Raw genomic sequence first — 18,341 nt, forward strand, 5'->3', positions numbered from 1 at the left:
ACCTGATTACAGATTAGCTTATATCTGCCATAAGCTTCTGAGTCGCTTGATAATTTATATGCATCCCATGCATTTTTCTTCTCTATTAAGAGTCTCATTAGTTCATTAGATAACCATTTAGGCCTAAGTATATAGTATACTTAGAGTACTGTATATATAGGTCTGGAGGCCTCATTTCAAGAAGGATGTAGAGCTGCTGGAACGAGTACAGAGAAGGGCAACAAGATTAGTGAATGGAACAAAGGGTTGCTCTTACAAAGAAAGGCTTAAGTTTTGCAAATTACAGTGTATGGAGACTTGGCACCGGCGAGGTGATCTGATAGATGTGTATAAAGCTTTGAAAGGTTTGAGTATGCTCAATGCCATTGGGCTTCTTCCTCTTGCTCAGAATAATCACCTGAGAGGGCATAAATTCAAATTAAGGAAAGATAGATGTGCCGAAATTTGCATTTAGCCAGCGGGTAGTTGATTGGTGGAACAGACTTCCATCCCTTGTTGTGGAAGTTGATAGCCTAAAAAATATAAGGCTCAGCTGGTTTTTTTTTTTTTTTTTTTTGGCTGATGCTGCTTAAGCTTGCTTTCTTGCATCATATGCCTCTACTAATGCTAACCCTGTACTGCACCCCAACCAATATGCCCAAACTGCATAAAAGATCATCTCCCTTATGCTAGAACATGCGATCGCTGGAAAACTGAGAAACTTATTCAAAAATATAAAACAAATCATAACGTGTCCTATCAAGAGGCAAAGCGAATCATCTCGCCACCAACCCTTGCAAATAGATCTACATATGTTGAAATCACCAAAAAATTACAATCAATTCCAATTCAAGGCAAATTGAACTAACAGTACCCCAAAGAGTCTTTCTCGAACGACATAAAAACACTGTACAGTGCAATTTAAACTCAGGCAGTCAATACGCCAGTTTCTACGCCAATTGAAAATCTCCACTCCCCGGATCAAGGATGCAAAGAAAAACAAATTGTAACTTCTGGTCACCAACAGGAAATGAATACTAAGGAAATACTCACAGTTGACCCTGTTGTACACATTTTTGTTGAAGAAGACATGGAAATAGAAAGGCCTTACTTTCCAAAGAAAAATAAAAACAAGAATGAAAAAACAGAATCTCAGCACCATGAAAACGCTCGGAAAGTCTAACAAAAGATAAAAACAATAATTCAGTAGAATTGTTATGGTTTTCGGACAATGAACACAATAATTCAATGGAATTGGCATGGTGTCCATGCCAATATTAGTGACCTGTACAACCTTATGTCTAAATACACACCAATATGTCTCTGCATCCAAGAGACCTATTTCAAGCCCCAAGACACACTAAAACTTTCTTATTACAATATCTTTAGAAAAGATAGAACCGATCAAAATACTGCACCTGGTGGTTTAGCTGTTATAACAAACCCACATGTTCCTATCAAACAGGTCTTACTGAACTCTCCCCTCGAGGCAATAGCAGTCCATTTAGCTGCTGACATCTATATTACAATCTGCTCCTTACATATTCCATCAAACTTTTCCATCCAACAAAATGATCTAAACAACTTCATAGCTAAACTCTCCACACCTTTCCTAATTCTGGGAGACTTAAATGGTCATCACACACTATGGGGTAATAACAGTAGGCCAAATGGCAGAGATGTTGAGAATATCACTAGGAAGCTTGCACAGTATTCTCCACTATCATTTGCTTATGATCTGTGTTTGTGTACTCTGCATTCTAAGACTATTTACACCTGAGCAACAACAAGTTTGTCGTATACTTGTCAGCAGCTGCAATGGATGGTTAATGAAGATGGTGAAATTCTACACAAGGTTTTAATGGCAGATCAGATGTGACTTCATCATTTCGACCTAAAGAGTAAACAACAAAGCTCTCTTGGGAAATCTGCATCATCATCACCAACACCAAAAAAAACAAAAGTTGTGGCTTCTGTAGGAAAGGTTATGTCATGCCTTTTTTTGACATTCAAGGAATGGTTTAGTAGCATGTAGTGGCACATCATACGACTGTTACAGGACCTTTCTACAGAACTGTACTGCACACTTTGTTGTATCACATTCATTGCATGACCACAACTGACACACAACTGACACACAAATGACCACAACTGCACACAGGTGAGTGGATGCTGCATCACAACAATGCAAGCCCTCACATTGCTCATAATGTTGTCGTCAGGTGCTTAACCAGCATTATTGTCAAATGTATTCCTCATCCACCCTACAGCCTTGATCTGGCACCCTACAATTTTTTTTTTTTTTTTATATCCAAAGTTAAAGAAGGTGATGCGAGGAAAATGCTTCCAGTCATCAGAAGTTGTAGTGACATCGGAGTGATTCTCAAACACTTGTTAAAAATGTCTTCCACCATGTTTTTGAAGAATGGCAGAAATATTGGAGTAAGTGCATTTCATCAATTGGATCTACTTTGAAAAGGACCATCAAAATATGGATAATTGATAAAGGTACGTTGTGAAAAAAATAAAATAAAAATAATAATCATTCTTTACTGTGAACAGCTCTCGTACAGTTTTTGATGTTTTTAATTTTAATAAGATGTGATATTTTATTTTAACTCTTGTACTATAACAATCACAGTTACTAAGAGATTTCATCATGTTTCTGAATTTTTCTGTGATAAGATACTAAAATTACTAAATACTCGAAAGATTTTAAATTTGACCTGCACCACTCATCATTACAGGCTCATTTGTTTCTCTTTTATAGGGCTATTTTCAATTGAAAGCCAATCCTGGAGCATGGTTACTAAGGTTGAGACAAGGACGGTCCTCTGACATATATGATATTGTGAGGTAAGGCTTCAGACTGTTTTTTTCATTTACTAAAAGAAAATTTTAACACTTTCTAATGCATTAAAATTTTTACTAAATAAATCTTTATAATTTTGCAGATATCTATGATAAGCTGGATCAGAAGTGCCTGGGATTATTGAATTACAGTAGTATGAAAATTATATTAATGAAGATTCCTTTTTACCTATAAGTAAAAAGAAATCCAAAGAAGAGAAAAGTAGTCAAGAAACACTTGCGATGATGAACCGAAGACGAGTAAAATGAAGAGTAAGATAAACAGAGACAAGGAAAAACATTTAGTATACTGAGCTATGCAAAGACATTAGAAAGTGACTCAGAGAGGATATAAATAGATTTAACACAAGAAAAGCAGAACAAGCATTAAGGGAAAGTAAAGGACATAAATCAGCAGTAATAAAGAAATACAAATGATACTGAATCTGAAGAATAGTGATGCCGTACTTTTAAATAGCAGAGAAGGCATAATTCAAGTAGAAAGCACTATATAAAATATTATATAAGGACCAAGGGTAGTATGTATGTAATGCCAGTAGTAGGGAAGGTGGATCACAAATTTGCAATACATATGGCATACCCGAAATCCTTCCTGATGAGACAGACCATGTATTGAAGTAAATGAAGTATCAGAAAGCCCCGGGTGAAGATGAAGTTATTGTAGAGTTGTTAAAATTAGGAGGAAGAGACATGACATGGAAACTTGGAAGAGTCTTCACAAAGTACATTAAGTAAGGAGTGGAATAATGCAATTATAATTTTGCTGCATAAGAAAGGAGACAAATCAGGAATTGGAAATTATAGACCAATTAACTTGTTTTGCCACATCTACAAGTTGTTCACAAGGGTCATCGCCAAGAGATTAGAAAGAATACGTGATGAGAGCCAACTGAAAGAGCAAGCTAGATTTAGGACAAGATATTATTATTATTATTAGCCATATGCACACCCAGGGTCCTGAGCCAGATATCATCATTCTTCTCTTTCTTGGTGATTCACTTCTACTTCTCTCTCTCTGTGTCAGGGTAACTTTTTTTTTTTTTTTTTTTTTTGGCTGTTGCAGCCTAAGCCTCAGGCTTCCTTGCAACATATGGCTAATAATAGTATGGTGCAAGGAAGCCTGAGGCTTATGCTGCACCAGCCAACAAAAAATTCCCAAGTTACCCTGAGAGAAGGAGGGAGAAAGAGAGAGGAATTGCCAAGAAAGAGCAGAATATTGACATTCAGCTCAGGACCCTGGATGTGCCAAGCCCATACTCACTAGATGTGAGCCCCTGGGGTTATTCTCAGCTATGGGTCACCTTCACGTAATATCACAGCTAATGGAGAAAGAAAATGAATATAAAACACCATTATGCCTGTCATTTGTAGTTATGAAAATTCATTTGACTCCAAACAGCATAAAGCAATGTTCCGAGCACTGGAAAGACAAGGCATAGACACCTCATACGTTATGATTTTGAAGAAAATATATGAGAATGCTGCCTCCTTTATTACACTAGACAAAGACAGTAGCAAATTTAAAATTGAGAAAGGAGTTCAACAAGGAGGCACAATATCTACGAAGTTGTTTACTGCTGCCTTTGAGGAAGCTTTCAGAAGATTGGATTGGTTGCAGAAAGGAGTCAATGTGAATGGAGAGTACCTAAACCATTTACAATTTGTAGAGCCGGGTGGGTAAAGTGCCTGCCTGGCAACCCAAAGTTTGCGGATTCGAATCCTGCCTCGGGCTTGGATCAAAGTACTGCAAAAACCTTGGGAGGTGCATTATGGCCACAGAAGCCGATGCGCCAACAACTACCAAAAAAAAAAAAAAAAAAAAAAACAATTTGTAGATGGCATTATGATCATAAGCAACAATCTCAAATAATTAGAGGAAAGCTTTATTCAGTTATGCAGAGTTAGTAAGGATTTTGGACTAAAAATGAATATGGCTAAAAACAAAAGTAAGGATGAATATGCCATAGGAAGGGATATAATAATCGAAGGGGCACAAATTGAAAAGGTGGATTAATATACTTATCTTGGACAAGTCATTAGCTATAACAATGATAAATGGCTGAAAGTCCAGAGAAGAATGCATTTTGGATGGATAGCATTCAGGAAATATAGTCACATACTGAGGAGCAATATCCCAATTTGTTGTCTGAAACGTAAAATAATAGCCAATGTATACTCTCCACCATGACTTATGAAAGCGAAACTTGGGCACTCACCAAACGAATGGAAGAAAAGCTAAAAACTACACATCAAAACTAAAGAACTGAAATGGACTTGGGCAGGGCACATTGCTCAAAGATATGATGAATGATGGACTAAGAAAATGATAGAATGGTCACCAAGAGGAGCTAAAAGAAAACCTGGAAGACAACAACGGAGATTGACAGATGAAATTCATGAGTTCGTGAGTTTGTGCAATGGATGGCCATTGCACAAAACTGAAGGAACTGGAAAGTTGCTGGAGAGGCCTTCATCCTGCAGTGGATTGAAAATGGCTGATGATTATGATTAAGGAATAATATTACCATTACCACCCATTTTACAAAACTAGTTTAAAGCAAATTGCAAGGAAAGAACTAGTTCACATTAAATTCTCCAAGGGCATTAACATTATATGCTGAAACAGTGTGTGGTAACAGGTATTTCATTTTTAATACCCTTTATTCAAATAGCCATAATCCAATCACTCATGAAACTGGGAGTTGCAAAGCATGTATATGCCTAAATAGAACTAATTTAAAATTGAATTTAGCTTTATAAATTGTAACATTTCATAGGAAAAGGGTTGTATGGGTTTTTTTGGCATACATTGACTTATATAGCTGTATTTTCCAGTTCGTTTAGTACTAGAGATATTTTTCATGTTATACTGGTTACCCTGCTTCGACAAGACGGGAGGTCCCAGACCGGCCCAACCGGGATCAATCAGCGGGTGGTTCTTACTGCCAGGGTCAACTGCATTCCACTGTCTCCCTCTCTTCAGTCCTTGCAAGGGATTAAAGCTTATTGGAAACGTGGGTATGATGCTCCTGAGCGAACTTGGCATCCCATTCGTGTACGCAGTACCTGCTAGTTCCCGAGTGGGCATCCCTCATGGAGCTCCATGGTGGTGAGGCACTTAGGCCATCCGAAATTTTTATTTTACTCCTATGAGTAATTTAAATTCTTCTCTTTCATCTGGGGGCCCCAACAAGGCCTCTATCTAATCGATCAGATGATAATGACACCATTTCTGTTAAAAACACCATCTGTGACACCGCTTTTCCTCATTCTCCATTCCACCAGAGAGTAGTCGATTGGGAAGATGTTGCCCTTCTTCGTCCAGAAAGGATTAGAAGGGTTGGCAAGATTACCTAAATCCGTGAAATGGCTGCATTCTGGCAACCTGTTAGTCAAATTTTCAAGTTCATAACAAGCAAAAAAATCCTGAAAGCCACACTGATAGTAGGAATTCCTATAACCATAACCCCCCCCCCCCCCCCCCACAAAACTCAACTCTTCTCGAGGTGTCATATCAGAGTGGGACCTTCATGTCTCTGAAGAAGACATCTGCTCTGAATTGAAAGACCAAGGAGTAATGACTGTTGAGAGAATATCGATGCGAAAGAATGGGAATCTCATCCCTACCCGAATTCTCATCCTAAATTCAACACATCAGACTCCATGCTACTTAAACTGCCCGCTAAGGATTTACATTCCAAACCCACTGAGGTGTTTTAATATCAAAAATACGGCCGCTCACAAACAGCTTGTCGTGGTAACCCTGCCTGTGCTTGATGTGGTGCGAAAGACCACAAGAGCAAGGAACATTCAGCTTCAAAACCAGTTTGTGTAAATTGCCAAGGAGAGCACCTTGCCTACTCTAGAGCATGCCAGTAGGAGGATGAAAAAGAAATCCAAAAACTAAAAACAGAGCTGAATATCTCCTACCCAGAGGCCAGAAAACACATTCAACCAATAAAAAAGCAGGAAGCCTTCATAATCCCACAAGGTTTCTGCGAAGTGCACTATTGTTACACAAACTGAGATGATTATACCACCAAAAGAGTCATTTACTCCTATTGCACGCTGTTTATTGCGTTCACAAAAGCCCACCCAAAAAAAACAGTCATCTGCCACTCCTATATCCGGTACGGATATAGGAGTGGCAGATGACTGTTTTTTTTTTTGGACTGTTTTTGTTTACCATTGGATCACTAGGAGGTACTCCTAGTGATCCAATGGTAAACAAAAGCTTCAGATATCGAAAGAGCCACCTGCAGTACAAGAAACAATGGATGTAGAGGATAAGGAGGTACCGGACGACTCAGTCCTGAAACTCTTTGCAGAAGAAGAAATATGGACACAGGTCAATATCCTTTCTTCCTAAAGAATGATAAAGCTAGGACTGAGAAAACCAAGAGCCTCAGCCCTTCTGAAGATACCGGATGGACCCAACAAAACTAAATAATGAGTGCATTCAAATTACTACAATTAAAGTGTCATGGATTCCGTCAAAATAGTGACGACATCAAGGCCCTCTTGAGTAAGCATGTGCCAACTTTCTTTTGCTTACAGGAGACGTATTTAAAGGCAAATGAGGACCCTTATTTGCGTAACTATTCAGTTATTCGAAAAGAGAGGGGAATGGAACTGCCCACAGAGGAGTTGCCATCCTTGTGGGAAACCATATCCATTTCATGCTATACCACCAACCTAGAGGCTTTAGCAGCTCATCTTACAGTAGGGTTCCTCTTAACTGTCTGCTCCATCTATTTGCCATCTGGAAACGGCATCTCCCAGGCAGACATTTATGATCTCATTAAGCAAATGGCACCCCCTTTTTTATTATTAGGGGACTTCAATGGACTAATACTCTGTGGGGCAGTTCTGACATCAATGGAAAGGGGCAGATTATCGAGTGTATGCTTGAAAACAATGATCTGGTCCTTCTAAATGTTGGTTTTAACACCTTCTTCTACACATCTAACCGTATCTTTACTGCTGCAGATCTTTCTATATGCCCCCTTTACTCCTGTCTCTCTGTACATCGGAGTTGGAGGAAAACCTTTATGGTAGTGATCACTTCCCACGTTGGAAGGTCGATCATGCCGACTGGAATCCCTTTCGACATCTGGCAACGTTCAATACCACTGCAGTTAGCCAGGGGCCAATTAATGAGGCAGTAAAGCACATCACAGAAAGTATCACCCAAGCAGCCACAGTTCCAATCCGAAGAACATCGTTCCAGTTTCCACATTCTCCAAAATCATGATGGAATGGAGAATCCACAGCAGCTAGAAAGGCTCAAAACATAGCAGGGGGAATATTTCGTCATTACCCCACCACAGATAATTTAATAGCCTTCAAATGGGCATGCACCAAAACACATTCTATCAGATGTCATAGCCAAAAGGAATCTTGGATCTGTTTTGCATCTTCCCTCACACAGGCTGCCAATTCCAAAGCCATCTGGGACAAAGTTTGGAAAATGAAGAGCAAATACACCTCATACCTTTCATTGATTCTGGAACATAATGGATGTACAATTGCGGGCCTAAGTGCAATTGCACATACCCTCGGGGAGGCATTTTAAAGTGTATTCAGAAACATCATAGTGGTAGTATTAATAGTAGAAATAGAGGCATGTGATGCAAGAAAGCAAGCGTATGATCTTATGTAACCTCGACCAAAAAAAAAAATTTTTTTTCACACATCCATTCCCTCTAAAATCTTTGTCCAGTTCCTCATTGAATTTGTTTAAGTTATCAGTTTTCACAACAGCAAATGGACATTTGTTCCAGCTGGCTAAAGGCAAATTTCGGCACATCCACTCTACAACGATCTTTCCTCAATTTGGATTGGTCTTGGTGCATTATAGCCTTAGTAGCTAATGCGCAAATAAAATCAAAACCAAACCAAATCCTCAATTTGAACTTATATCCCTTGGGTTTGAAATCTGAGTAAGTGGAAGAATTCCATCAGAATTAACCTGCTCAACCCATTCAAGGCCTTATGCACCTTAATCAGATCACCTCACAGGTGATCTGATTAAGCCTAGTCTCCAGACACTTAATTTGCAGAACTTAAGCCTTTCTTGTTAAGAGGACACCTTTTTACCCTCACCAATCTTCCAGACCTGTACACAGTACTCAAGGCATGGCCTGACAATTGCCTAATCTGTAATGAGTAATTACAGACCTGTTAGTTTAACTGCTGTTCCTGGAAAAGTAATGGAGTCACTATTTAAAGAAGTAATGCAGAATCATCTAGATAAGATTGCAGTTATAGTTCAGACACAGCATAGGTTTCTTAAGGGGAATTCGTGTCTGACGAATTTGATTGGATACTACAATGTGGTCAGAAAGGAACTGGATGCAAAAAATAATTTTGATATATTATACTTGGATTTCAAGAAAGTTTTTGATACTGTTTAGCAAGTAAATACATGGACTGTATTAGTGTAACAAAGAGTAGAACAGGTGCATGTACACTAATGCTAAGAGTATTATAAATAAATTTGAGGTGCTGGTCAAGACATCACACAATTGTTGGGATATCAGAGTCATGGTGTCACACTGAAATAAGGAATGAAGAATTAGTATTTGGGAAATACAATGTGTACAGAAAGGATAGACAGAAAACATAAAATCTAAGGCAGTTGTCACTGGTGGACAGTGCTGAGTCACTTTGGTGTGAAATAAGCACTCGGAAAGCAAAAATGAGGGTAGGAGTGTATTATACGACTAATGACTCTGATGAGTAAAATGAACTATATAGTGAAATAGAGTGGGACAGTAAATCAGAATGTCTTATAATGGGGGATTTTAACTTTCCAGATATTGATCGGAATTTGAGTTGGTCACTTGCACACTAGCAAGAGTTTTGTGGATTTATTGGATGACTGTTTTCTACTTCAGCATGTTCGAGAGGCAACCATAGAGAGTCAACAGTGATTATTCCTGCATTAAGAATTTGCAGATAAAGGAACCACTAGATGGCAGTAATCACAGTGTACTAATATGGGATTTACTTAAAGATATAAATACTATCAGGGCTATAGGGAAGGGTTTTTGCTTTCTGTAAAAGTAACTACAGTGGTCTGAGACATTTTAAAATTCTATACAGTAGGACCAACTGATGATGTTACCAATGGTAAATTCAAAATGGGAAGCATTCAAAGAAGTAATCTTTGAAGCTACTAGGCTTTTCATACCAACTAAGAAATACTGTTCAGGGTTTAAACCAAAATGGATGTCAGAAAAACTAATGAGACTCGTGGCAGAGAAAAAAATTGCTTGAATGCATATAATTAATCAGGAGCCACAGAAGCCTATGGAAGATATAAGCTAGTATGTAACAAAATCAGGAAGGAAGTTAGGCAAGCAAAGGCAGATTACGAGAAAACTTTGGAAACTACCCTAACATTGCAAAGACTTCTTTGCTTATGTAAACTCTAGAAGGAAGGGTATGAATCGCATTAGTCTGCTTGATATCGATGGTACAACTGTTGATGATACTGCTCAGGTAGCTGACAAACTGAACAAGTATTTTGCATCTACATTCAGACATGAGGAATTCTGTGGGGAAGTGGACTGAAGTTTATTAAACTCTAACAGGGAGCTAAATGATTTTGTAATAACTGAGAGAAAAGTGAAGGATAAATTGTCGATATTAGACATAAGAAAAGCACCTGGGATGGTTGGGATCTATCCAGTTATGGGAGTAAGCAAACCCTTAGCCATAATTATGAGAGCATCCTTGGACTCGGGGGGGGGGGGGGTCCCCATAGGCTGAAGATTTGCAATTGTATCTCCAATTCACAAAGCAGGATCAAGGGGTGACACGAGTAATTACAGACCTATTAGTTGAACATCTGTTCCTGGGGAAAAATAGGGAGTCTGTTTAAAGAAGCAATGCAAGATCTAAACAAGACTGCAATTATAATTCAGACTCAGCATGGGTTTGTTAGGGGGAAGTCTTATCTGATCATTTTGGTTGGATACTGTGATGTGATAACAATGGAACTGGATGCAAAAAATAGTTTTGATATCATATACTTCGATTTCAGGAAAGCTTTTGATACTGTTGCATATGGAAGACTACTGTACAAATTGGAGCAGTATAGTATTATGGGTAAGTTGCTACAATCGATAAAATGATGATTTAATGGGAGAAAACAAAGAATGGTAATTGGACACTTCTCTTCGTGAACTAATATTATTAGTGGAGTTACCCAGGGGCCCATTGTTAATTTGTATATTTATCAATGATATTGATGAAAGTATATCAAGCTTAATGTCGAAGTTTTCTGATGATACAAAAGTTGGCAGGGTTGTTAACAGCAGTAATGACAGTATGCTACTGCGATAGGATCTAGAAAAGTTGGGCAGATGGGCTCAGAAGTCAACTGAAGTTGGCCTGTTCTTACCTGGATGTTTTCCTTAATTGGTTCTGAAAACCATGACACCTGCATTATGTACTTTACTACCCTAACATTAACAAATGCAAAATGAATAGCCGTAACCCCAGAGTAATGAATCAACTCTGCTTTGCTACACTCAGGTTAGTAGAGAGTGAAAAGAACCTGGGGTTTTTGTGTAGTCAGATATGAACTTTTCAGAGCAGTGCAAACAGGTTGCCCGAGCAGGTCATGGGGTCTTGTCAATGATATACCAGAACTTTTCTTGCAGGGATAAGGAGGTGATTATCTTCTTGTATAAGGCAATGGTCAGGCTACACTTTGAGTACCATACAGGTCTGGAGACTTCAATTCAGGATGTAGAGTTGCTGTTAATGGCTACAGAGAAGGGCAACAAGATTAGTAAGGAGAATAAGGGGGTGATCTAACCTGCCAAGAAAGTTGTGTTCTGCAAATTGCAGCAGTTGGAGTCTAGCCAACTGCAAGGTGATCTGATTGATCTGTATAAGGCTTTAAATGGTTTGAGAAAGCTTAATGCTGATGGAATTCTTCCTCTTGCTTAGATTACACAATTGAGGGGGGCATAAATTCAAATTGAGGAAAGACAGTTGCAGAACAGATGTACGAAAATTTGCCTTGAGCTACCAAGTGGTTGATTGCTGGATCTTGCCTAGCTTCCACCCCTTCTCTTTTAAATAAATAATAAATGTTCTCGTTTATACCCTTCCACGACCACCAGGTCAGAAAAGTTTACAATAAATAATTGTAAACGATAATACAATCGCTCATGAGCCAAAACTTAATAGCATGTTGGACTGCCTTTTGCTCTGATACCACTTGCATCCAGTGTGGCATTGACTCAACAAGACTGCAGAAGGCATCCTCAGGTATCTTAGACCAGCTGAACAGAAGGACACCAATTAGTTCTGCAGTGGAGTGAAGCACTAACATGGATTTGAAAATGCTGTGGCCCGCCACATCCCACAAATGTTCAAGATGGGGTTGATAGTAGGGGAATTTGGTAGTCAGGGAGGAACATGTAATGCTTGGACATGATCCTCAAACCATTCCCGCACAATGCCTCCTTGAGATACTGGGCATTTCCTTGTTGAAAGAGTCCAGTACCATATTGATACAAAACAATGCCAAGGTAGGTCTAGTAGTGATGATGTATTCAATGGAGATGAGAGTACCCAGGAATGTCCATGAAAACATCCCCTAAACCATAATACAGCTGCTGCTAGTCTGTTTTCGTTCAGCCATGTAGTGTGGTTACAGCTTCACCTGCTTGCTGCCAAATACATCAGCATGATGGAACTGGAATCTTAGACTAGGCCACTCTATTCTAGTTGTCTTTTTTGTTCACCTGTCTACTGCAGGCCAAGGTGTCTGATAGTTGGTCAACGTGGGTACATGAATAGGTCACCTACTCTGTAGGACTATCTGCAAGGTCTGCTGGATGGTTTGCTTGGACACATTTCTCTGTGTCCTGGTTGTAATCTGCTGTTAATTGAAGGATTGTGTGCTGTCTGCTGCCCTATGTCAAGCAGTGGTGGCCTACCTGTCCTGGAAAGTGGTGCGGTTTGTGTCCCTTTTTGGACCATTCATACCATACCACACCACACCTTAACTACGATGGCCCTTGAGAAACTGACGATGCCTGTGTTTGCTGAGATGCTGGTCTTTCCATTTCCCCATTGCTTGGGCTTAATACTGATGAACTGACTACCCTTGCCATCACTGTATACATGCTGACCAGTTGGTGATGTCACTCTTAGTGCTGCAGGATGTGTCCACTTGTGGAGATGGTTAAACATAATGTTTTGGCTCATGAGTGTATAAACGCTCATCAGAGCGGTTATACACTTATAAGCAAAAGTAGCTGCACTTTTTAAGTGCAACTCCTTTCAATGTCCAGATCCACGTCACAAACCATTTTTGACAAAATTTTAACACTTTCATTATTTTTATTTCAAAATTTAATGCTTACTTTTTTTGCACTCATTGTTTGCAATATGGGTAGTAAGGGTATACAGGGTGATTCAGGTGGAATAGTAAATAATTTGGGAGGTTATAGTATTGATTATTTTGAGTAAAAAATTTCATATAAACATGTGTCCAATTCTCAATGGATACAGAGATACAGCTGTTTGAAACTGGCACACACAAACCATTATGAGAGGTATCAAACTACTTAGAAACTACTTAGAAACCTTCCGTCTGATCAACGATCGCCAGTATGGATTCCGTCAGTGTCGATCCACTGGTGATATTCTGGCTTATGTTACCCATTTATGGACTAATTCAATGGAAAGGTTCGGTGAAACACAAGTAGTTGCTCTTGACATCTCAAAGGCTTTTGATCGTGTTTGGCATAAAGGTCTTCTAAACAAGCTTCCATCTTATGGTTTGCCAACTGTTTTTAGTAATTGGTTATCCAGTTTTCTCTCTGATCGCTCACTGAGGGTGATGGTAGATGGCTCTCTGTCTTCTAACTTCTCCACTAATGCCGGTGTCCCCCAAGGTTCAGTTCTTTCCCCCACTCTTTTCCTCTTGTATATCAATGACCTTCTTCCATTGACTGGAAATCCTATCCATAGTTTTGCCGATGATAGCACATTGCATTCAACTTTTCATTTTGAGAAACCTTGTCCAGCTCAATCAGCTTCAAGTTCTCGAAAATCTGCTGCCAATTCCTTAAATGCCGATCTTCAGGTAATTCTCCAGTGGGGCAAAGACAACTTAGTTGATTTCGACCCTTCTAAAACTCAATCTTGTCTTATATCTCGCAAAAAGGATTCTTCTGCTCCTATGCCTATCTTTAGTGACATTCCGATTTCTAGGCAAAATGATATATCTCTTTTGGGGATTACCCTGACTTCTAATCTCTCTTGGCACAAGCACATTACAAATATTGTTTCCTCTGCATCTAAAAAACTTGGTTTTCTCTTTCGCTCTCGGCGTTACTTTTCTCCCAAACAGCTGCTCACACTGTATAAATCGCAAATCCGCCCTGCCATGGAATATTGTTCCCACGTCTGGGGTGGTGCCCCCAAAACCTCTCTCAGGCTTCTTGATTCCATTCAGAAGAGGGCAGTTAGGTTAATTAATGATTCATCTCTAACAGAGTCTCTCCACTCGCTTTCTCATAGACGCACTGTTTCTGCTGCATGCCTCTTCTACAGATACTTCCATGGGCGCTGTTCTTCTGAATTGGCTTCTATAATTCCCTCTCTCTCTTTCAAAACAGGCCGAACACTTGCCGCCACCAGCCAACATCCATTTACTGTCCAACTTCAAACCCACAGAACCAACTTTTCATCTTCCTCATTTATTCATTCAACTGCCGTTTTCTGGAACAACCTTCCTTCATACGTATTTCCTGAAAATTACAATCTACAGAAGTTCAAGTCCAATATCAACAAATATCTTCTTTCGTGTTCTCAACCTCCAACCCAAGCACGGTACTAAGTTCTATAGGTTATAATACCGCTCGTGTTTGGGGTTCTCATAAAAAAAAAAAAAAAAAATTAAAGTACGATAAATGACTTGTTTATATTTATTGACTTTTTGAATGATACAAAACAAAATAATTGACAAAATTTTCACAGTTCACAATAAAAGTTCGAAAATCCCACTGCTAACCTCAATGCACTTTGCAACTCTTATGATAATATGACGTATTGTTAATCTGAGGTCGTCTTGGTGTTCCTTTATGAGGGCAGCAGTATCCAAAATGCGATGACCAATTCGTCTCATGTATTTACCATTTCTTTGTATACTTCGCTTTTCATCCATCCCCACAAACAAAAATCTAACAGAGTGAGGTCTTTGAGACCTTGGTGGAGGACCACCACGGCCAATCCATCATTCAGGGAAAATTCGATTTAGATATTGTATCACCAGACAGGTATAATGTGCAGGAGCTCCGTCATGCTGAAAGTACATACAAATCTTTGTAGCCAAGGGAACATCCTCCAATAGTAGTGGAAGTTTGTTTTCAGAAATTCCAGGTAAATGGGTCCTGTAAGATGATTTTGTAACATAGCAGGCCCAATCAACTGATTGTCGATGATACCGCATCACACATTTACAGAGAAGCGATGTTATGGGTGAAAGTAGCTTCATTGCTGAACAGTATTAATGGAATTAATCAGCGATTAGCATTTACCCACCAACAAAATTCCAATTGCTGGGTGTTGTCTCCTGATTGAAGGTGTTGCACCCACTATATATGAAATGGATACAAGCCGTGCTCACATAATGTTCACCATACTATAGTTTGTGGAATACCTATACACGTAGAAATTCTTCATGTGATAATAGTAGGTCTACATTCTGCTGACTGAAGAATGTTTAGTAATTCATCCACATTTTGTTCATTTGCACATTCAGAAGAAATATGAGTGTGGTAACTGTACCAGTTTCACGCAGTTTGGTGTTAAAACTAGTAAACACTTGAATCTGGTCTGCGGTTAGGAAACCATCGACGGTATTCTCTACAAGCAGCAGTAGCACTTCCACCACAAAAACCGTAGACAAACACCATATCGTCATATATAGCACGAGTGAAGACGTGCAGCATTCTTAACAACACTTCTAATACCAAACAGCGTCAGGTTATAACTGACTTGGTCAGATCTGAGGCCCCGAGTGCCAAGCGATATTAGTGACCACAGCGCCTTTCCAGAGTGATTATCTAGTACACTTAACTGTAAATACGTTTCTCCTGAGTTTTGAAAGTCCGATAACTCCTGAATATTATAATTAAATAGATATAATCAAATACTATAACCTAGAAAGGAAAGCCACCTTTCTTTAATCCCTCTTTTTATTTTTAGTTAATACTAACCCTTTTCTTCGCTTGGGTCACTAGGTGGCACTGCTCTTGCCTCCACGTGGCGGGGCTGGTAACCTGGGAGAAAAAGACAATCTCCCGGGGCCAAAAAGAGCATATCATGAGTAAATCAAACTCAGACTTATCTGGGCTGCCAGACGCAACCTAGATATCAAAAAAGAAAGACAGTTCCACAGCAGGAACTGCAAAGCGACAAAAAACTGAGCCAGAGACCTATCCAATTCCAACCTATCTGATCATCCATTCAACTGGTGAGAATGCAGTTGGCAAACTTTCTCCATTTAAAGTTCAAAAGGAATTGGAAAGTAGAGCAGGATCCCCGAAATCCGTAAAAAGACTCAGATCAGGAGATATTCTCATTGAGACATCTAATGCCAAACATTCTGAGCGACTTCTGAAAACTAATTTCTTTGCAGGACTCCCAGTAACTGTAACACCCCACAGATCACTAAACACCTCTAAAGGAGTGATCTCAGACTGGGACTTACTAGATGTATCTGAAGAAGAAATGCTAGAAGAACTGAAAGAACAAGGAGTTATTCACGTCAAGAGAATCTCCACCAGAAAAGATGGCAATCTGATCCCTACCCGCAACCTGATCTTGACCTTTAATACCCCGAATCGTCCATCATCCATTAAGGCCGAATATGTGGTATGTAATGTCAGACCCTATGTCCCAAACCCGCTACGGTGTTTCCGATGCCAGAAGTACGGACATTCCCAAACAGCTTGCCGGGGAACTCCTACTTGCGCAAAGCGTGGTTCAATCGAACATGATTGCGAAAACTGTAATGCTCCTCAATCAGTATGTCCAAATTGCAAAAAAGATCATCCCGCTTATGCTAGAATATGTGAGCGCTGGAAAAGTGAGAAACTTATCCAGAAATATAAAACTGAGCAACTTATCCAGAAATATAAAACTGAGCAACTTATCCAGAAATATAAAACTGAGCATAATGTTTCTTACCAAGAAGCAAAAAGAATCATCTCACCACCAACGCATGCAAACAGACCTACGTATGCCCAAGCCACCAAAAAATTCCAATCAACCGGAATGCAAACTGAACTAACAGTACCCCCAAAAGAGTCTTTCTCGAATTACGTAAAATCTTTGTACAGTGCAACTCAAACCCAAGCAGTCAATGCACCAATTACCATACCACAAGAAAACATCCACACTCCGGATCAAGGACTCAAAGAAAAACATATCCTAACTTCTAGTCACCAACAACAAATGGACACTAAAGAAAAATCAGCAGATGACCCTGTTCTTCAAATTTTTGTTGAAGAAGACATGGACACCGAAAGGCCTTCCTTCCCAAAAAAAAAAAGATAAAAATAAAAGTGAAAAACAGAAAACCTCAGCAACCCGAAAACGCTCAGAAAGTCTAATAAGAGACAAACAATGAACAAAATAATACAGTGGAATTGTCGTGGATTCCGTGCCAATATCGATGACCTATATGATCTTTCCTGTAAATACTCACCAATATGTATCTGCCTTCAAGAAATTTATTTAAAACCCCAAAATACACCAAAACTGTCTCGTTATAACATTATTAGAAAAGAGAGAACCAATGGGAATATTGCACATGGTGGTGTAGCCATTTTAACAAACCCACATATTGCTACCAAGCAGGTCTCACTGAACTCTACCCTTGAGGCAATAGCAGTCCGTGTAGCTGCTGACATCCATATGACAATCTGGTCCTTATACATCCCACCAAGCTATACCTTCCAACAAAATGATCTAAACAATCTTATAGCTCAACTCCCAACACCTTTCCTCATTTTGCGAGACTTAAATGGTCATCACACTCTATGGGGTAACAACAGCATCGACCAAAGAGGAAAACTAATTGAACAATGTCTAGACAATAACAACCTCCTTCTTCTAAATGATGGTTCACCTACATACGTTCACCTTCCTTCAGGAACAAGCACTGCAATAGACTTATCTATCTGTTCAGCAACCTTATACCCTATTCTAAAGTGGACAATAAACAACGATCCGCATAGCGATCATTTCCCCATAATAATTGAATTACTTAATAAGCCCTCTCATCATCCTACTAAAATTCCTCATTGGCTTACTGATAAAGCATAAAAATATAAAAAATTAACCAAGCTCGATCCCGAAATAATCCAAAATTCCACAACTGATGAAGCAGTTGACTGTCACCAAAACAATATTACATGCAGCAGAACAAACCGTACCAAAATCCTCATCAA

The 18,341-nt window shown here is 39.2% G+C and overlaps 1 protein-coding gene across 1 annotated transcript in view; it reads left to right on the forward strand.

The window, feature by feature from the left end:
• The window catches only part of Uggt (UDP-glucose-glycoprotein glucosyltransferase), an 820,111-nt gene that overhangs the window by 460,796 nt on the left and 340,974 nt on the right, over positions 1-18,341 (forward strand). The window contains exon 30 of the mRNA XM_090386735.1: positions 2,750-2,835. Within this exon, the coding sequence (XP_090242861.1) occupies positions 2,750-2,835 (86 nt within the window). The remainder of the gene's footprint in view (positions 1-2,749; positions 2,836-18,341) is intronic.

This window comes from Mastigoproctus giganteus, chromosome 1, assembly GCF_048544385.1.
Source record: "Mastigoproctus giganteus isolate SK-2022 chromosome 1, ASM4854438v1, whole genome shotgun sequence".
Classification (NCBI taxonomy): Eukaryota; Metazoa; Arthropoda; class Arachnida; order Uropygi; family Thelyphonidae; genus Mastigoproctus; species Mastigoproctus giganteus.